This window comes from Chlorocebus sabaeus, chromosome 10 (genome assembly GCF_047675955.1).
Source record: "Chlorocebus sabaeus isolate Y175 chromosome 10, mChlSab1.0.hap1, whole genome shotgun sequence".
Classification (NCBI taxonomy): Eukaryota; Metazoa; Chordata; class Mammalia; order Primates; family Cercopithecidae; genus Chlorocebus; species Chlorocebus sabaeus.
The window spans coordinates 84,796,200-84,818,569 of record NC_132913.1 but is presented as its reverse complement, the minus strand read 5'-3'; the positions used below and the strand labels follow the sequence as shown (position 1 = coordinate 84,818,569).

Here is a 22,370-nt window from a genome sequence, read left to right as displayed (position 1 = left end):
CCACAACATTTATCAATTAAATTCGCCATTTTTTATGGGCATGGTTCCCGGTGGCCCAAAACAATTACAATAGTAACATCAAAGATCATTGATCACAGACCACCATAACAGACAGAATAATAATGAAAAACATTGAAATATTGCAAGAATTATTAAAATGTGACACCAAGACATGAAGTGAGTACACACCTTTGGAAAAATGGCACTAATAGACTTGCTCAATGCAGGATTGCCACAAACCTTCAATTTGAAAAAAAAACAAAACAAAACAGTATCTGCAAAACACAGGAAAGCAAAGCACAATAAAGCAAGGTAGGACTGTGCTCTGGTCTTCAAATACTGAGAGCAAGAAAACAGACCTGGAGCCACAAAGCCCCGAGTTTTCACATTATATAATCCCAAAGTAAGAAAGAAGGAGATTATAATTAACTGTGTAATTATCACAGCATACAACTAATTTTAAAACACATACCTCTAAAAGGGAACTTGGGGCATGTACAATTGTAAAGATGATCTAGTGATGCCCTAAACTTTCAATCAGAAACAAATTTGATTTCACTGGTCACTTTGGTGTGATAGTAAATAAGTACATTTAAAGGAAATGAAATATATACTGTAATTAGAAAACCAATTTGAACTAGGAAACTAAACTTTACTGGGTTTTTTGTTTGTTTTTCATTTTTCTTTTTGTTTTCTTTTGTTTTTGAGATGGAGTCTTGCTCTGTCATCCAGGCTGAAGTGCAATGGCACGATCTCGGCTCACCACAATCTCTGCCTCCCGGGTTCAAGTGATTCTCCTGCCTCTGCCTCCCAAGTAGCCAGGATTACAGGCATGTGCCACCATGCCCGGCTAATTTTGTATTTTCAGTAGATATGGGGTTTCTCCATGTTGGTCAGGCTGGTCTCGAACTCCTGACCTCAGGTGATCTGCCTGCCTCGGCCTCCCAAAGTGTTGGGATTACAGGAGTAAGCCACCGCGCATGACCTACTGGGTTCTTGGGAACCACTCTGAACAATGCAAATTCTTCGTGGTGTTCTGCCGTAACCATGAATGATGTGAAACAAATAATAATAATGATTTATCTCTTAAAATTTGTAGCCTGATAATAAAAATTAAAACAGAAAATTACATTAAAATTACTTTTGTCTTTTTTATCTTTAAGCTTAAAAGATCATTTGAAAACTTTTCAGACCTTTAGAATTTAGAGAGCTGTCAACCAGGGAAACTTCAATGTGACATTGTGCTGCACAGAAACCGAAATGTTTAACCAGCACATGACCATGGGAAAAATATCTCCTATAGCAAAATAGGAGACAAAAGAACTTCCATAAAATCAGTTTGTGTAGGCCAGCTGGTTATTGTCAACTATTCAAGAAAAAGTCAAAGAGGCCCTCCCTTAAAACTTCCTTCCCAGCAGGAATTCTTTTGACAATGACTTCTGTTTAGGGTCTTCCTGTCCCTGTTTTTCTTTTTTTTTCCTTTTAACTCATCATTGAGGTAAAGAATTGTTCTGTGTTTAGGTCTTTTGAAGTAAACTTACCTAGCATTAATTTTAATATCATGCCTTTAATTTCAAATATTAACATTTTTATGCTGTTTCTCTTAATGGTATAATAAACATGCATACAACGGATAGATCCACAGTCAAATTTTGATTTCAAAATGAAGATCACTTCCAGATGCCTTTTAGATTGATTTTCCACTCACTTCTCATTGTGCCACACTATTTTATCTTGTTTTTGCTATTGTAGTTTTTATGTGTATAGTTGGATTTTAATTCAGTGAAGTGAAAAAAAAAAAAAAGTGTTGATCTTTGGGGAGAAAGAAAAACTTTCCATGAGGAGGAGGATATTATTGATTCCGCCAAAACAAATGTTTTTTAATTGCAATGTTTTTCCTTCAGTTTCCTATGTGGGTTATTTAAGGATTTAGATGGTTTTACGAGCCACTTAGTATTTACAACCCTTCTTAATTGTATCCTCTTCCTCACAGGGGAACATTTGCCTAAATCTTTGGAAGGATTTTTTATCTATGAAGAAGAAGGTTCTGGAGTTCCAGGTTCTAGTAGGAAAGGAAATGATGCCATCGTAGTGGAACAATGGACTGTTATTGAGGTGAGCTGCAGTTTTCTGACAATTTAGTTTTACATATATAAATATAATATATATAATATATATATGTTTGGTTTGGGTTTTGTTTTTTGTTTTTTGAGACAGGGTCTTACTCTGTCACCCAGGCTGGAATGCATCACAGTTCACTGCAGCCTTAACTTCCCCTGGCTCAGGTGATTCTCCAACCTCAGCCTCCCAGGTAGCTGGGACTACAGGCATGCACCACCATACTCAGCTAATTTTTTTGTATTTTTTGTAGAGACAGGGTCTCGCCATGTTGCCCAGGCTATACATATTTTATTTTACATGTTAAAGCTCTTCAGTGCCTGGCACATGCAGTATCCTTAAACACATATTTGTTTAGTGTTTAGAATCTCATCACAAATGCATGAACACACTTCTTTCGGATTTGTGAAAAGGTAATTTGCTTTATCCAATGTTAAATGTTTTTGCAAGATAGAGAAATAATTAACTATGCATAAGTAGCAGTAAGTTCCCAAAAATTTTAAGCTGAAAAAACATCTCCTGGCACTGAGCTTCTCTTTACAGCATTCTGTGACAACTGATTGAAATAAAAAAATTCAGTCACTCACCTAGTGTTTTGTCTCCAATCAACCAATGTGACTGAGGTTTTTTTAACCTTATGAATGACTTTCAAAGGCAAAAATATCCAAAAGATGTTCTCTCTCTCACCAGGCCAAACATGTACACACAGCATTGTCCTTCACAATCAGAGATGACATTGCTGCTGATGTTGTGCACCCTGAATTCAGATGTCACTGAATGGACTGCCCTTGAGGTGTACACACTGAATTCAGGTATATTTTGTTTTGTATGTGAGGCCTTCCCTGACAGGCTGTTTCAGGGACACTTTTACCTTTCTGACCGTACAAAGGTTAAAAGACATAGCCCATTTTCAAAGAAACCAGAAAACCCATTGAGTGGGGAAAAAGGATTTGGGGGAAGAGGTAAAGCTCCAAGCAAAACTCAATTCCAAATTAAGTAAAAAGCGGTGAAAAGACTCCCCACACCCAAGCACCTCTCATCTTCAATACCCCACTATCGTCACTCTCCACTCTTGTCCTCACTTCCTGGTCCCTAGACCAGTGTTTCTGAAAATGTTTCTAGAAACTTCTTGGATCCAAATCCCCTAAGGAGCTCGTGTGAAAATGCAGACTCTGCCTGGCACAGCAGCTCACGCCTGTAACCCAGCACTTTAGGGAGGTGAAATGGGAGGATAACTTGAGCCTGAGAGTTCAAGACCAGCCTAGGCAACATAGTGAGACCCCATCTCTACGAAAAAATTTAAAAAGTAACCAGGCATAGTGTCATGCACCTGTAGTCCCAGTTCCTCAGGCGGCAGAGGCAGGAGGATAGTTTGAGCCAAGAAAATTGAGGTTAAAGTGACTTATGATTGTGCCACTGCACCCTAGCCTGGATGGAGGAATGAGACCCTCTCTTAAAATAAAATAAAATGCAGATTCCCAGCTTCCCAACCCCATATATTAAATTTCTGGAACCACTGCCCTAACAAGACCAAAGGAAGCCCAAACTTCGGACAACAGGATGGAAACCTCTCTCCTTTACCAGTGTTTCTAATTTGGTTCAGTTATTAGAAGGAAGCAGAGCAGAACATGAAGCCCAGGAAGGCTGCAACGGATGAAAGTGAACTCCCCTCATCCTAACACGTATCACCCTTTGTTGTAATTGTGTAGTTGGTTGTCTTTGCCATTAGAGTATGAGCTCTTATGCTTATTCATGCAGGGATGTGAAATCAAAACAGATTATGGCCCTCTGCTGCACACTCTGGCTGAATTCGGATGGCTTCTGACAAGCGTGTTACCCACACCTGTATTGAGACATGACAGGTAAGGCAAAAGCATCCTTACATACTATCACTTAATTCTAATATATGACTTCATTTGTTAGATAGTTCAATTCAACAAATATTTGTTTAATACCTACAGAAAACATTTCACTGAGCTTCTAGTTTGATTTTATGGACCTTAGAGGTTAGTAAATCTAGTCCTTAGCATTATAGATGTATAAGCTGTTAGGCTCTGCAGCACATGTGCAAAACTGTCCTCACCGCAGCACACAGCCTGGTTTAGGACACAGTAGGGTTCCGGAGCCAGCAGGATGGAGGAGCACTTCTGCCACCTCCCTCCAGTGTGGTGAGTTAGTTCCCCTTGGCACGTGGACTTGGTAGCTGTTTCCGTTGAAATAAATACCTACATTAAAACCAAATGCCAATATTTTATAAATGCTAACTTTCCTTTTCCTTTTCTCTTTTTACTAACTTTCTTGGAAAGGAAAAATTGAATCTTACTTTTTTGAGAAAGGGAAACAGAGACCAAGTAAGTCATTATGTAAAATGCTTTGCTATTCCTGGGACCCAGAGATGTGTCCTCTGCCTGCTTTGGCATCCAGGAAATGACTGGCTGCCAAGGCTGTCCTGCCTGGACAGGTGACTACCTGCAGAGGACAGCATAGTACCAACTGGGCCTTCCCTTTTAGCAGAGTCTGAGTGATTGGCAGGTGTGACTAAGGAAGGCAACCTCCCCTTCCTTAGTCTAACCCACTTCACTCACCTTCTCTGGCCTTCCCAGTTTAGCAACTTAGCCCTGTCCAGTATTCCAGTATCCCACATTTAAAAATCTTTGATTGGCATGGCTTTATCTGAAAAGCCACACCTTCTTCAGGTAGGGAAAGGAATTAAGGTGGATATAAAGTAAAGATACTCAAGTTTAAAGAACAAAAAAGGAATGTTTGAAGTAAGCAAAGCAATTAATCTACTTTTCTTCCCAGAGCTCTGTAGTAACTGTTCTCAAATTGAGTGATGACTCCTTGAAGCATGATTTCCCAACCTCTTCTACTCTGTGACATACCTATCAAATAACAGAACAGTAGTAATTTTCAAGATTCAGTCTTCAAGAAATGGGAGAATTCCCTGACACCCCCGCCCCCAACCTTGCAGGACGTGTAACAGGGGTGTGGCTTGTCTGTTCACCTTCTACGTGCTCAAACCACTTATGGGAGGGGAAGCACACAGACCAGCAGTTGCAGGAGCTGGGACGAGTGCTCTGGGGCTCTGGCCCCATGGTAGCGTCTAGGGGTGGGTGCCTGCAACTCCCAAAGCCCAAGCAGGCATGTGTTACAGTGCTCTTTTAGTTTTGCCATCTGCAGACGGCTTAAGTGTTAACCAGCTCAGTGTCCTCTCAGTACCTAGGTCTTTGTCCAGCGTCCAGGAAGAACCAAGTTGCACAGGGAATTGAGGATGGTGATTGTGCAGGTTTTATTGAGGGGGAGGTGGGATGCAGTGGGAAGATGATCAACTCCTGGAGTTTGACCATCCAGCAGCCTCTCTCTTCTCCAACCATCTCCAGCCAAACTCTTCTCAGTATTCAGACGCTCCTTCTCTTATCTCTGCCATGCCATTCTGAATTTTAAATTCTAAAAATCAAATTTAAAAGGCAAAAAGTCAATCAATCAATAAAAATATGTGGAAGCTGTACATGGTTTCTGGCCCTGAAGGAGCTTGTGAGCTGGTTAAGCTTACGTTTCATTCTACAAAACAAGGGGCTTACACTCTGGTCAGAGCAGATCAAGCTTATGTATTGTGTAATATAATACAGTAACTCATCAAGGGCTACTTGAGATGTCTTAGTCTATAGGTTCTATAGGAATATTAAAAAGAAGAGACAGGCCGGGCGTGGTGGCTCACGCCTGTAATCCCAGCACTTTGGGAGGCCAAGGTGGGCGGATCACGAGGTCAGGAGATCGAGACTATCCTGGCTAACACGGTGAAACCCCATCTCTACTAAAAATACAAAAAGTTAGCCAGACATGGTGGCGGGCGCCTGTAGTCCCAGCTACTCGGGAGGCTGAGGCAGGAGAATGACATGAACCCGGGAGGCGGAGCTTGCAGTGAGCCGAGATTGCGCCACTGCACTCCAGCCTGGGCAACAGATCGAGACTCCGTCTCAAAAAAAAGAAAAAAATTATAAAAAGAAGAGACATTTTAAACTGTCAAAGTTAGATGGGATCATCAAATACTAAAGAGATTAGAGGGCAGCATCATGACCATTTAGCAGATTTCCATTTAGGAATCTGCTACTAACTCTGTATAGAAGGTAGGCAAAAAATGTAATTTTAACAGTAATTGCCATTATGCAATGAGACTCACTACAACACACAATGTCTACTCTTCTTTTGTATGCCAAGGAGCATTGTGCAATATTGGTGTTTATTTTGTTCCTTTGCATTTTGTAATTGGAGTCCTGCCAAGTGCCTGCAACATAGGAAATATAGGATGAAGGTCATTTGGTAACAAGGATTGTTGGTAAAGCTTGTTTATCCTCTGCCTTTTTATTCTTGCACAAATATACTGTCCCTGTGACATGTCACATGCTGTTCTTAGCTGCTTTAGTACACACAATGATGTAATCATTGTCAATTATGTCATCATCTTTACAAATAAAGAAAAATGTTATATAGAGTTGACCTTGGTCAAGGTAGAGGATAGAGCCCAAAGTTTTTAGTCTCTGAAACTAGAGGAATGGTTACAAGCTGCCCAGGCTTTGGAGCTAAGCAGATCTTGTTTTAATTATAGCTTCATCATTGTCTAGCTGTATGATTTGGGCAAGTCGTCTGACATTTTTAAGATAAGTTTGCTTATCTGAAAAATGGTACAATAATATCAATTTTAGTGCATTATCACAATGATTAAGATAATACATGCAAAGTACCTATACAGGGCCCGGGCATATTAGGCTAATGAATTAGGGCTAAAGTTTTGGGACCTAATCCTTAGCAGAACCAAAATTTCTGATAAGCTGAAACCAGTGTTCAGGCATGATAGCTTGGCCTGTCCTAAATCAGGATGTTTCAGAAAATGTAAATACTGTAGCTCACTATACACAAAATCAGCACTGAAGATGACAAGACAATAAAAGCAACAGAAATACATAAGGACATTATTAAGATATCTGCTTACACATATTCTCACACCCAGAAAAACAAACGTCTATCATCATCTTCCTTTTGCGGCCCACATGTTGAAAACATAACTTAAAACTACTGCCAGTGAAAACGTTCTTCCTTATATATGTTTGTCTTACATGCAACAATAGAGTCTTAAGTAATTTCAACATTTTCCCTACTCTTTTATCACCTAAGCCATACTTGAATGGCCTGTATATAAGATATTTTCCCCTCACTCAAATATATCCTGTTATTGGATTACATAGATATAGTGTGTCCCTAGGTTAAAGTTGTTGCTTCAATTACCCTAGGCAATATCTCACCAGTAAGGTTTAAAACTGCATTACCATGGAAATGTCATGATGCTGTAATCTTATATCACCACATTATTCCAGAGTTATTGTTGTCGGTCCTGAAAACATGCCAGAATCCCTTCTTAATCGTTATCACTGTTAATAATATCAATGGGCTCAATCCTTTTTCCCTTCAAGAGCTCAAGGTGGAAGTTGACACTAAACTCTTCAGAGCAAATTTGGTGGAGGACCAAACTAGCTGAGCTAGCAGCTAATATTGTTGACCTTAAAAAACCACCAAAATAAAAGGGAAGGAAGAGCCAAAGTTCCCTCTCTTTGGCTACCTCAAGAACAGCAGCATGGCTCCCTCTCCGAATTCTGGAGTGTGAGCAGGAATGTGCATTGTAACAGGAATCCCAAAGCGATTTTGATGCACTTTCGGAAACACTGAATTCTAATCTTACATTGAGAGAGAGAAAGTGAGAAGGGTAAGGGAGGGGGTGAGAGAAAAATAGGGAACTTTAGAACACAGGATAGAGAAAGACATGCACTCATTTATATCTAGAAGGCAGAATTTAAAGGCAGGGGCCTTTTGATCCAGTTGAATCAAGTTATACTATACCGAGAACATTAAAAAGTCTGATCTTCAAGTGGACCTAATAGACAACTACAGAACTCTCCACCCCAAACCAACAGAATATACATTCTTCTCAGCACCACATCATACTTATTCTAAAATTGACCTCATAATTGGAAGTAAAACACTCCTCAGCAAAAGTAAAAGAACAGAAATCACAACAAACTGTCTCTCAGACCACAGTGCAATCAAATTAGAATTCAAGATTAAGAAACTCACTCAAAACCTCACAACTATGTGGAAACTGAACAACCTGCTCCTGAATGACTATTGGGTAGATAACAAAATGAAGGCAGAAATAAAGATGCTCTTTGAAACCAATGAGAACAAAGACACAATGTACCAGAATCTCCGGGACACATTTAAAGCAGTGTGTAGAAGGAAATTTATAGCACTAAATGCCCACAAGAGAAAGCAGGAAAGATCTAAAATCAACACCCTAACATCACAATTAAAAGAACTAGAGAAGCAAGAGCAAACAAATTCAAAAGCTAGCAGAAGAGAGGAAATAACTAAGATCAGAGCAGAACTGAAGGAGACAGAAACGCAAAAAACCCTTCAAAAAATCAATGAATCCAGGAGCTGGTTTTTTGAAAAGATCAACAAAATACATAGACCGAGACCACTAGCCAGACTAATAAGAAAAGAGAGAAGGATCAAATAGATACAATAAAAAATGATAAAGGGGATATTACCACCAATCCCACAGAGATACAAACTACCATCAAAGAATACTACAGATGCCTCTATGCAAATAAACTAGAAAATCTAGAAGAAATGGATAAATTCCTGGACACATACACCCTCCCAAGACTAAACCAGGAAGAAGCTGAATCTCTGAATAGACCAATAACAGGTTCTGAAATTGAGGCAATAATTAATAGCCTACCAACCAAAAAAAGTCCAGGACGAGACAGATTCACAGTCAAATTCTACCAGAGGTACAAAGAGGAGCTGGTACCATTCCTTCTGAAACTATCTCAATCAATAGGAAAAGAGGGACTCCTCCCTAACTCATATTTGAGGCCAGCAGCATCCTGATACCAAAACCTGGCAGAGACACAACAAAAAAAGAAAATTTTAGACCAATATCCCTCATGAACAACGATACGAAAATCCTCAATAAAATACTGGCAAACCGAATCCAGCAGCACATCAAAAAGCTTATCCACCACAATCAAATCGGCTTCATCCCTGGGATGCAAGGCTGGTTCAATATACACAAATCAATAAACATAATCCATCACATAAACAGAACCAATGACAAAAACCACATGATTATCTCAATAGATGCAGAAAAGGCCTTTGACAAAATTCAACAGCCCTTCATGCTAAAAACTCTCAATAAACTAGGTATTGATGGAACATATCTCAAAATAATAAGAGCTGTTTATGACAGACCCACAGCCAATATCATACTGAATGGGAAAAAACTGGAAGCATTCCCTTTGAAAACTAGCACAAGACAAAGATGCCCTCTCTCACCACTCCTATTCAACATAGTATTGGAAGTTCTGGCCACAGCAATCAGGCAACAGAAAGAAATAAAGGGTATTCAGTTAGGAAAAGAGGAGGTCAAATTGTCTCTGTTTGCACATGACATGATTGTATGTTTAGAAAACCCCATCGTCTCAGCCCCAAATCTCCTTAAGCTGATAAGCAACTTCAGCAAAGTCTCAGGATACAAAATCAATGTGCAAAAATCACAAGCATTCCTGTACACCAATAATAGACAAACAGAGAGCCAAATCATGAGTGAACTCCCATTCACAATTGCTACAAAGAGAATAAAATACCTAGGAATCCAACTTACAAGGGATGCAAAGGACTTTTTCAAGGAGATCTACAAACCACTGCTTAAGGAAATAAAAGAGGACACAAACAAATGGAAGAACGTTCCATGCTCATGGATAGGAAGAATCAAAATCATGAAAATGGCCATATTGCCCAAAATAATTTATAGATTCAATGCCATCCCTATCAAGCTACCACTGACTTTTTTCACAGAATTGGAAAAAAACTACTTTAAATTTCATATGGAACAAAAAAAGAGCCTACATAACCAAGGCAATCCTAAGCAAAAAGAACAAAGCTGGAGGCATCACGCTACCTGACTTCAAACTATACTAAAAGGCTATAGTAACCAAAACAGCATGGTACTGGTACCAAAACAGAGATATAGATCAATGGGACAGAACAGAGGCCTCAGAAATAACACCACACATCTACAACCATCTGATCTTTGACAAACCTGACAAAAACAAACAATGGGGAAAGGATTCCCTATTTAATAAATCGTTCTGGAAAAACTGGCTAGCCATATGCAGAAAGCTGAAACTGGATCCTTTCCTTACACCTTATACAAAAATTAACTCAAGTTGGATTAAAGACTTAAATGTAAGACCTAAAACCATAAAAACTCTAGAAGAAAACCTAGGCAATACCATTCAGACATAGGCATGGGAAAAGACATCATGACTAAAACACCAAAAGCAATGGCAACAAAAGCCAAAATTGACAAATGGGATCTAATTAAACTAAAGCGCTTCTGCACAGCAAAAGAATCTATCAGCAGAGTGAACAAGCAACCTACAGATTGGGAGAAAATTTTTGCAATCTATCCATCCGACAAAGGGCTAATATCCAGAATCTACAAACAACTTAAACAAATTTACAAGAAAAAAACAAACAACCCCATCAAAAAATGGGTGAAGGATATGAACAGACACTTCTCAAAAGAAGATATTTATGCAGCCAACAGACACATGAAAAAATGCTCATCATCACTGTCATTAGAGAAATGCAAATCAAAACCACAGTGAGATACCATCTCATGCCAGTTAAAATGGCGATTATTAAAAAGTCGGGAAACAACAGATGCTGGAGAGGACGTGGAGAAATAGGGATGCTTTTACACTGCTGGTGGGAGTGTAAATTAGTTCAACCATTGTGAAGACAGTGTTGGTGATTCCTCAAGGATCTAGAACTAGAAATACCATTTGACCCAGCAATCCCATTACTGGGTATACACCCAAAGGATTATAAATCATACTACTATAAAGACACATGCACACATATGTTTATTGTGGCAGTGTTCACAATAGCAAAGTCTTGGAACCAACCCAAATGCCCATCAGTGATAGACTGGATAAAGAAGATGTGGCACATAAACACCATGGAATACTGTGCAGCCATAAAAAAACGGATGAGTTCATGTTCTTTGCAGGGACATGGATGAAACTAGAAACCGTCATTCTCAGCAAAGTAACACAAGACGAGAAAACCAACCACTGCGTGTTCTCACTCATAAGTGGGAGTTGAACAATGAGAACACATGGACACAGGGAGGGGAACATCACACACTGGGGCCTGTCGGGAGGTGGGGAGCTGGAGGAGAGATAGCATTAGGAGAAATACCTAATGTAAATGACAATTTGATGGCTGCAGCAAACCAACATGGCACATGTATACCTATGTAACGAAACTGCACGTTGTGCACATGTACCCTAGAACTTAAAGTATAATAATAATAACTTTTTTTAAAAAAGTCTGGTCCCGGCCAGGCACAGTGGCTCATGCCTATAATCCCATCACTTTGGGAGGCCAAACAAGGCAGATCAGTCAAGGTCAGGAGTTCGAGACCAGCCTGGCCAACATGGTGAAACCCCGTCTCTACTAAAAATACAAAAAAATTAGCTGAGTATGGTGGTGCGCACCAGTAGTTCCAGCTACCCAGGAGGCTGAGGCACGAGAATTGCTTGAACCCAGGAGGCAGGGGTTGCAGTGAGCCGAGATCACACCACTGCACTCTAGCCTGGGTAACAGAGTGAGACTGTGTCTCAAAAAAAAAAAAAAAAAAAAATTTGGTCCCTAAGGACAAGATGTGAATAACAAGAGAAATTGGTCTTCTCACTGTGATGCTGAGCTCTGTTCCCCTCTTCCATTTTCTGCAGCCCCTGTAGAACAGGCCCAACAGCCTCATGGGCATCACAGCTTAGAAGCACTGGAAGTCTGTGGAGTCCCAGTCTCAATCTTCACGTGGCAGCCAAAGCAGTTGTTGCACATTTATATATATGCAGTTGAGGGAGAGGTTAGGATTTGGCCCATTCTAATGCAGTTCTCTGCTCTTACTAATTTAAATTCTGTAGAAACAGTGTCATGTAAGTCCATCATGAGTTAAGCTCATAGTAATCTTTTGGTAAGGCCACATTCTTAAAATAATCAATTTTGTCTATTATATATACTTCCAGTTACCATCACTCTGTCTCATCTGAACGTAAATGTTTAACATTTTGTGGGGTGGGGAGGAGTTGGGACAACTACATTGTAGTGTGCCCTTTTCTTTGTTTTTAACACATACTGATACCTGAGAAACAAATTCAGGGTCATAGGCAAAGGAACTTTGTGACTAAGCACATAGCTGCAAAGTTGGAAGTCAACATTTAATTTTATAATTTTCCTTTTAAAAAGCAAAATTATATTTCAGTTTTCAAAAGCAAGAATTAACTCATTTACTTTTGAGTTGGAAATGTTAGGCCATGACAATTAATTAATGTGTAAGATGACGCAAAGGCAACATAAAGCACAAATTAGCCTAACAATTCTATTTCTTCTACTCTAATGAATTTTGGAACTATAAATGAAAGCTTTTCGTAAGAGTATATGTCACAAGTGACTGAGCAGTTACGGATAAGCCCACTCTTTTGAAACTGGCTTAGTTGTATTGAAACTGATTCAGATTCATGCATTTATTTTAACCAGAATGATCTTTCTGAGTGCCTAATATTTCTTGAGTGCCTAATATGTGCAAGACAATATTTTACCCACTCTAGGGACAGACATATAGGAAGTCACACTCTGCTTTGAGAAACAACACAGTTCATGACAGGTCCTGCATGAAGGTCTAGAGCATGTATTCTCAGCGGGAGTGATAAGTCCCCAAGATGATGACAATTGGTTATTGAGAGTGCGAGGGAGTGGAAAAAATCTCAGCTATTACAATGGTTTGTGGCCCTCCAAAAGGCCACACAGTATATACACAGATATACAGCATATCTTTGGTATTAAAATTTAACGGGGAGATATTAAGGGGAAATATCTGAATATTGCTCCTCAGGGAAGCAATAATGAAAAGAGAGTTGACTATAAGGCAGGTGAATATGGTAGAGGAATCAATAAAGAAGGAGGGCAGGTCTGTGAAGCTCATGATGTCTGAGGGGCACCATGATGAAAGAATAGTGCTTCCAAAAGCAGTTTTACAGAGGAAAGGTATTCCGTCTGGCAGATAGGGCTCACTTGGAGTAGTAAATGGGTTTCCTCTTACATGCCAGCACTAGGCTGTTGGTAGTGGCTGTCTGGAACATTGCAATAAGGATTCTGAGACTAGAACCAGCTCAGCCAAAAAGAACGTGGCACTCAATTAGTGATGTCTACTATGTGCATGGGAGCGGATGTTGCAGTACGAATACCACAGATTATTTGCTTTCTCTGGCAACCTTAAGCAAAGCATAGTCAGAAAAGTGCAGGATATATTTAAGGAAGAGTGAGTTCAGGTGAATGAATTCCTAAAGACTTCTCATTTAAAACCTAACAAATTCAAGACCAATTTTTCCAAAAGAATAAATGTAAAGGGGGAGGGAGCTTTTTTATCATGTATAAATCTACAAATATTCTTCTACTTGTCACCCTTAAATATACGATTTTAAAACAATTTTTGTGGCATAAAACACTCATATGGAAAGTGCATAAAACACACACCGAGTGCGGTGGCTGATATCTGTAATCCTAGCATTTTGGGAGGCCGAGGTGGGCGAATCACCTGAGGTCAAGAGTTCAAGACCAGCCTGGCCAACACGGTGAAACCCTGTTTGTACTAAAAATACAAAAATTAGCTGGGCATGGTGTGGCATGCCTGTGGTCACACCTACTTGGGAGGCTGAGGCATGAGAATCGCTTGAGCCCAGGAGGCAGAGGTTGCAGTGAGCCGAGATTGCACCACTGCATTCCAGCCTGGGCAACAGAGTGAGGCTCTGTCTCAAAAACATTAAATAAATAAATAAATAAATAAAACGTGCATAAAACACAAATGTGCATAATTATACACAAAGACCTGTGTCATCACTGCAGGCCAAAATAATGAATATCGCCCACACCCTAGAAGCACCCCATGTGTCTCCCCATCACCCTCACTTCCTCCACACAGAGATAACATTATCCCACTTTTAGGATAGTCATATCCTTTCTTTGCCTAATAGTTTTACCACTTATGTATGAATCCCTAAACAATACAGTTTAGTTTTGCCTGTTTTTTAACTTTATATGAGTGGAATCGTATCATATATATTCTTTGATGTGCTGCTGCTTTCACTCAGCATTGTAAGTTTTACCCATGCCGTGTGTAGCAGTTTATTTATTCATTCCACTACGTATGGGTACATTCTGCTGCTGGCGGTTTGCTGTCTCCAGTTGTTGGCTATGACAAACAAAGCTGTTCTGAGTATGAGCAGAGATCTTGATGCACACATGTGTGAGTTTCTAGAAGCAGAATTGCTTGGTCATAGGGCACTTCTTTAGCTTTGTTAGATAAATACCAGATTCTTTTCAAATAGATTGTTTCCGTGTACACTCCTACTAGCAGAGGGTCAGAGTCACCATTGTCTCAACACAAAATATTATCATACTTTTAAATTTTGGCATTCTGATTGAGAGTATGTAGCATGATCTCAGTGTGACTTCCATTTGTAGTTTCCTAATTACTTCCTGAGATTGAGCACATTTACATATGTTTATTGGCTACTTGGATTTTTCTTTCATATAGTACTTGTTTAAGTCTTTTTGCCCACATTTAAAATTCTATGTTTTTTTGTTTTTTGTTTTTGCTTTTTTGAGACAGAGTCTCATTCTGTAGCCCAGGCTGGAATGCAGTGACGTGATCTTGGCTCACTGCAGCCTCCACCTCCTGGGTTCAAGCGATTCTTCTGCCTCAGCTTCCCACATAGCTGCGATTATAGGCACCCACCACCATGCCTGGCTAATTTTTTTTTTCTTTGTAGTTTTTTTAGTAGAGATGGAGTTTCACCATGTTAGCCAGGCTGGTCTCGAACTCCTGACCTCAGGTAATCTGCCAGTCTCACCTCCCAAAGTGCCGGGATTACAGGTGTGAGCCACCGTGCCCAGCCTAAAGTTCTATTCATAAGGCTAGGCACAGTGGCTCACACCTGTAATCTCCACACTTTGGGAGACTAAGCTGGGAAGATAGCTTGGGCCCAGGAATTCAAGACCAGCCTGGGCAATATAGCAAGACCCCATCTCTATAAAAAATTTAAATTTAAATTTAAAAAATCTCTACTTATAACTTACTTAAATATAACAAATAAAGAGTCCTTTATTTGTTATGCATGCTGCAATTATCTTCACTAATTCTTTGGTTTGTCTTTTCACTCTATGATGTCTTTAATTAACAAAAGTTTTTAATTTTAAAATCAACAAATGTATCTATCTTTACCCTTTTTAATATATTGTTTAAGAAATCCCTCCATTGAAGTTAGTGGAGAAAGAGTGAATTATTTTAAAATATGAGACATTTTAATAGTTCAAATTTATATAAAATTCTGTAGGCTATGGTTATTGTAAGGTCATGTAGCTGAAAAGTTTTGTGAGGAGTAGAAGGAAGAGTTAAGATTCATACTAAATGTCAATGAACCTCATAGCTGTAAAAGAACTAGCAAAATAAAAAATAAAGACCTAGCAAAATAAAAAATAAAGACCTACCAAAATAAAAAATAAAGACCTAGCAAAATAAGAAATAAAGACCTAGCAAAGTCTTTCTTTTTTTTTTTTTTTTTTTGAGACAGAGTCTCGCTCTGTTGCCCAGGCTAGAGTGCAAAAAAGCAATTATGACTCCTCTAGCAAAGCTTTTATCTGTTCTGCAAGCTTTGCTCACTTGTCATGATCGGTTTTTTCTTTTTTGAAGCATGTTCCCTGGCATCAATATATTATCACAGAAACCAAATGACCATTTATTTATAAATTCTTCGACTCTTTAGATATCTACTGAGCATGAGTTTCTGGTCATTAATGTGGAAGCTGCAGAGATGAGAAGACAATCTCCTCAAGGACCTTAGATCTGGTGGAAGGAAAATGTGTACCAGTAGCTGTATCATCTGGCCAAAGGGATTAAGCTTCCTAAGAGAGACCTGTAGGAACCCTGAAAAGGGGGTGCTGCTCTTCAGTTGGAGGGTTATTGAAGACTTTATGAAAGATGTCACACCTTAAACTAATCTCAAAAGATGCTCAGAATGGGAACAAGCAGAGGTGGTGGAGTGGGCACTCCAGATGGGAGGGAGATGCCACAAGCAGAGATTCAGAGACAATCAAACATGACTTTGGTTTTTATATTTTAAAGAATGTAGAACAACTCTCTCCCACCTAACCATAAATTCTAAGTACTCTATCTCTCAAAGATGCTTGAAATTATAGGCACATATTGAACCAAGGAGAAGTTCAGGTTGTCCTTGTAACTTCCTACAAAAATAATTTATAAATTTAATTACTGGCTGGGGACAGTGACTCACACCAGTAATGCCAGCACTTTGGGAGGCCGAGGCAGACAGATCACCTGAGGTCAGGAGTGAGACCAGCCTGACTAACATGGTGAAACCCCGTCTCTACTACAAATACAAAAAAAAAAAAAATTACCCAGGCATAATGGCGCATGCCTGTAGTCCCAGCTACTCGGGAGGCTGAGCCAGGAGAATCACTTGAACCTGCAAGGTGGGGGTTGCAGTGAACCAAGACACACCACTGCACTCCAGCCTGGGCAACAGAGCAAGACTCTGTCTCAAAAAAACAAAAATTATCACTAAAGATATTGCCAAACTAGTCCGGGTGCGGTGGCTCATGCCTGTAATCCCAGCACTTTGAGAGGCTGAGGCAGGCAGATCGTGAGGTCAGGAGATCAAGACCATCCTGGTTAACACGGTGAAACCCCGTCTCTACTAAAAATACAAAAAATTAGCCCGTGGTGGTGGGCGCCTGTAGTCCCAGCTACTAGGGAGGCTGAGGCAGGAGAATGGTGTGAACCCGGGAGGCGGAGCTTGCAGTGACCAGATATCGCACCACTGCACTCCAGCCTGGGTGACAGAGCAAGACTCCGTCTCAAAAATAATAATAATAAAATAAAATAAAAGATATTGTCAAACTATAAATAGAACTTTTTTAAGTTTCATTTTTGTTGCTTGTTTGTTTTTACAACCAGTGCTAGTCACTGTTGTGCAGAACTGAATTCATTTGGGGGAATGTTAAGGCAAAGCTTTCAATTATTAATCTTTTATGTCACACTTTAATACCGTGGATCATGAACTTGCTCCTGTCTCTTCTTGCATTTGCCACACTAACATCCGGACCTGTATGGTCTGCTTAAGTAGTCTAATTGGCCCAAGAAAAATGAACATTTGTGTTTATTTTCTTCATTATTCTCCACTATAACTTCTGAACATTATAAGCTGGAATGCTTAATTTAGGATGCACAATAAAAATCTAGACTTCGGCAAAATAATCTTAGACTTATCCACAAATTATAAAGTTTTCTAGTCAGAATAGAATTAAGCCACATCTTCCTGTAGTCAGGGCTTCAGTGAGCTCTACAAGCAAATGTCGTCACTCTACATTTGCTTGTAGGGCGAATGCGGTGTTGTGGAAAGAGTGGGACCTAGAGGTGACCCAAGACAAAAACCTTAAAAGCTCTGAGTCTCAATTTCCTTATCCATAAAATAGAGAAAATCTCTGCTCTGCACACCTTAAAGGATTATCATAAGAAACAAGCATGTTAATGTACGCAGAAAGGACTTAGAACGCTGAAAGCACTACAGGAGTCAAAGTCGTTTTTATTAGTTCAGTCCATGAGATCTTCTGTTAGCGGGAAGTCCCAGTCTTCTTGATAGTCAGGTTCTTGTCACAGAAAATCCCTCTCCCTCAAAGGACATTCACGTAGAATCTTCTTTGTGCTTTCTTATGAAGTGCATAGAAGAAGGCAGGGAAGAGAAAAGGCAACATCTCTGAGCATCTCCTGTGCTCCAGGGTCAATCTCCAGGGTCCATCTCCAGGGTCTAGGAACTTTACATCCACTATCTCATTGACAATGTTCAACCACCTCTGCCTGCAGAGAACTCAGCCCCTTCAAGGCCTGCCCCAGCTGATTTGTCCTTCATGTGGCCTGTGCCCTCGTGCTGAACACAGCACCAGGGATCATCTGCTGCCCTCAGAGATGAAGGGACTAGTCAATGTTCTCATCACTTCTCTGTAGACTGTTCTCTATACTTGTCACCAAAACAGTTTGTACTAGAGCTTTTTCAGAATTTAAATTACTATCTCTAAATCAAGCATATTTTCCAAAGTTGCCTTTGTTTTCTAATACATCAAAGCATGACTGTCCATTAAAGTCTAAAAGAGAAGCAGAAGATTCTTAAATCCCTCTCAGGAAGATACTAAGTCACTCAGTTAACTAACAGCACCTTTGGGATAAACATTTTTGTAGGGAATAAGAGATGTGGGCTCTGTCCTCTGAAACCATCCAGGGCATTTTAACATTCTCTCAGGTCCCATAATGACCACCAGTTTGCTAAGGGAAGAACATTCTATCCTAGTTCTGTAAATAGAATTATCTCAGGAACGGCTGGGAACCATAAGGGACTTACTTGCTTTACCAAATAGTTGTCCGTCTATAAGGCTTCAGACCTCTTTCCCTTAGGTCTACCGTGATTAGAGTCTCGAAACCAAAACAAGTTCCACATGGTCTCACAGCTGGTCTGAAAATAGCAGGACCTATTTTAAATCAAAATGGCCCTCAGAAAACCAGGGACATAGAAGTTTCCAACATATCTCAAATTAAGCATCTGACTCTGAGGACCTCCCCAAAAGGCAGATAGATGCTGACCTTCCAAAGTCTTTTTTGAGCATCTGGATGCTGTCTAAAGTTGTCAGCCTTTGACAAACCATCTCCACGTTTGCTGTTTTATCTCATTAGATTCCCCAAACAGCACTCCTCATAGGGCCACTGGAAGGCATTACTTGTCAGTTTCAAACGAATGGTTTTAAAGCTCGTGCTCAGGCCAGGCAAGGTGGCTCACACCTGTCATCCTGGCACTTTGGGAGGCCAAGGTGGGCGGATCATCTGAAGTCAGGAGTTCAAGACCAGCCTGGCCAATATGGTGAAACCCCATCTCTACTACAAATACAAAAATTAGTCAAATGTGGTGGTGTGTGCCTGTAATCCCAGCTACCTGGGATGCTAAGGCAGGAGAATCCCTTGAACCCAAAAGGCAGAGGTTGCAGTGAACCCAGATCACACCACTGCACTCCAGCCTGGGCAACAGAGTGAGCCTCTGCCTCAAAAAATAAAATAAAATAAAATAAAATAAAATAAAATAAAATAAAATAAAATAAAATAAAATAAAACAAAGTTTGTGCTTAAAAAGCTTCTGCCCTTTCAGAGGCAATTCCCCTTCACGCCACAGGAGGAGTAGATTTGATAGTACTGTTGCTTCACTGAAGAGGCTGTGGAGGGTTCGCCCTCCCCTGTACCACACGTTTCACCTCTCTGCATGCTGTGTTAAATATCAAGCAGAACACTGGCAGAGAGAATCCTATTTCAAACATACAGGCAATGATTCTCAACCCAGGATTGAGCAGTGTACCTCACACCATCTGAGGACTGTTTTCCTTGACATACACCCCTAACCCACCTACCTCCACCTCCAACCCACCGAGCCTTTGATAAGCCACGTCCTTCCTCTTTCTCCTTCCCACACTGCCTCGGGATCTGCTGGTAGAGATATTCTTTCATAATTTGCGGTTGCTGCCAGAAATTGTGTCAGACTGCAGAGGGAGTAACTCCTTGCTCGCATTCCAAATTCCTTTATATTTGAGACAATTCAGGTCAGGAATAAATTGATAAACTAAAGATGGTGAAAAATATGTGTCCTCATCGTGGCTCTAGGCAGCGTATCTGGCTAAAATTGTCCAAAACATTTAAGGACACAAGTCACATTAGAAGAATATGATAAAATAGACATCAAGGATGCTTCCAGAAATACTCCATACCGAGAGGAACTGTTGGTGGGTTTTATTATTCAAGGAAAACAGTGAATGCCTTTGGTAGTAGCAAATATCACCAAGTAATCCCCAGGGCCTGAGAAGTCCACACCTCCAAGTCTGTCTCTTCTGGTGATGGTTGCCAAATTTACTGTGCACAGGGCCACCTGGGCAGCCTGGTGAAATGGAGATTCCATAGACTGGAGTGGACCCTGGAATCAACAGGCACCTCAGTGTTTGGAATGCACAGTAAAGTCTGTAAAGCCTGCCATAGGCCAAACATTAGATCTTAGTGCATTCAGAATTGTGCCATCCACAGTGAGTGTGAAAGAACTGCCTGTAAGGTCTCCCACAATCCCTACCCCGATGCGTTCCTGCTTTCTCCTCAAGAAGAAGAATTCTACCCTGATCCCTCCTTCCCATCTTTGGATCGTTCCAGACCTGGTTCTTTCATGTGATTCTCCACCTGGATCACACACCTGGAACGTTACCCAGAGGGTCTCTTCTGCATTCCCACGTACCCTGTCCCTTGAATTTGTTTTTTCTTTTTTCTTTACTTTTCTTTCTTTTTTTCTTTTAAGATAGGTTCTCTTTCTGTCACCCATGCTAGAGTTCAGCAGCGTGATCAATAGCTCACTGCACCCTCAACCTCCGGGCTCAAGTGATCCTCCTACCTCAGCCTCCCGAGTAGCTGGGACCACAGGCACGTGCCACCACACTTGGATAACTTTTTCAAAAAGTTTTTGTAGATACAAGAGTCTTAGTATGTTTCCCAGACTAGTCGCAAACTCCTGGGCTCAAGGGATCCTCCGTCAGCTTCACAAAGTGCTAGGATTATAGGCATGAACCACCATGTCTTTCTGTCCCTTGAATTTGCTCTCTGGAAGATATTCTTGATTCTGAAACTTTTCTTCCCTTCCCTTAACTGCACCCTATATTTCACTAAATGAATGGAAAAGTGGAAGGAAATCACATTTGTTGTGCTCCTTCTCGTGGCAAGCACAATGTGAGGCTCTTCATGCACTCTTATTCTTCACTTATCACTTATTGAGGTCCCTGATAGAAAAAAATCAGAGAGGCTGGGTGCAGTGGCTCATGCCTGTAATCCCAGCACTTTGGGAGGCCAAGGCAGGCAGATCACCTGAGGTCGGGAGTTCGAGACCAGCCTGACCAACATGGAGAAACCCCGTCTCTACTAAAAATACAAAATTAGACCAGTGTGGTGGCACATGCCTGTAATCCTAGCTACTCGGGAGGCTGAGGCAGGAGAATCACTTGAACCAGGGAGGTAGAGTTTGCAGTGAGCCAAGATCACGCCATTGCACTCCAGCCTAGGCAAAAAGAACAAAACTCCATCTCAAAAGAAGGAAAGAAGAAAGAAAGAAAGAGAGAAAGAAAGTGAGAAAGAGAGAAAGAAAAGAAAGAAAAAGAAAACAGAGAATTTAAGGATTAACTGATTAAAGGCGTCAGCTATTAGGTACTATGACAGAGTTTGGATTTGAACCCAGGAACTGTCTGGTTCCAAAGCCATGGCTTTTTCCAGTATACGTCATGCTCCCAAAACATGTGACCAGCCTTTTCTGTACACATGCTAATCCCGCCCGTGTACCAAAGCCTCATGACGATTTGTTCCCAAAATTACTACATATTTTATGAATGTTTATCGTTCCAATCAAAGATGAGGTCAAAATGGAATGAGATTAGACTAGAAACAGCCTTTCAAATATAAAAAAGAAGCAGTCTCCTGTTACCACTTTGAGAAAGATTTGATATTTCGCTAAATTCAGTGGCATCAATAAGGTTGGGATTTTCAAATGGTGTGCGGTTGACACATAACTCTAAAGCCAGAGTTTCAGTGTTGCATTCATTTTCCAGAAAAAGGGCTCAGCATAAAATGCAGCTAATAGTAAGGTTTTGTTGGGGTTTTTTGCATAATAAAAGTCGTAACTGAGCAACATTAGCTACAGACACTCCTCCCCATAAATCCATGGAGACTCTGTGAAAAGCATTTCAGAGGAATACAAACCCCAAGTAGTCTTTGGCAAGGGGTAATTTGCCATGATGATAGTTAAATAAGGAGAATACTGAGTAGCTGACTACAAAGAAGCATCTGAAAATAAAACTAGCTATAGTTGAAGTCCCTCAATTGAAAATGGATGTAAATTTTCTCACATGTGGCAGCCTAAATTGGTCTCTTCTGTTTATAAGGCAAGTTTGACAATGCATACCAAGAAGCTTAAATCATAAGGTTTGAC

At 40.3% G+C, this 22,370-nt stretch overlaps 1 protein-coding gene across 3 annotated transcripts in view; it reads left to right on the top strand.

Moving 5' to 3' along the window:
• The window catches only part of RFTN2 (raftlin family member 2), an 84,607-nt gene that overhangs the window by 45,259 nt on the left and 16,978 nt on the right, over positions 1–22,370 (top strand). For all 3 annotated transcript variants that reach the window (XM_073019893.1, XM_007965751.3, XM_007965750.3), the window contains exons 6-7: positions 1,994–2,115; positions 3,877–3,980. In XM_073019893.1, the coding sequence (XP_072875994.1) occupies positions 1,994–2,115; positions 3,877–3,980 (226 nt within the window). The remainder of the gene's footprint in view (positions 1–1,993; positions 2,116–3,876; positions 3,981–22,370) is intronic.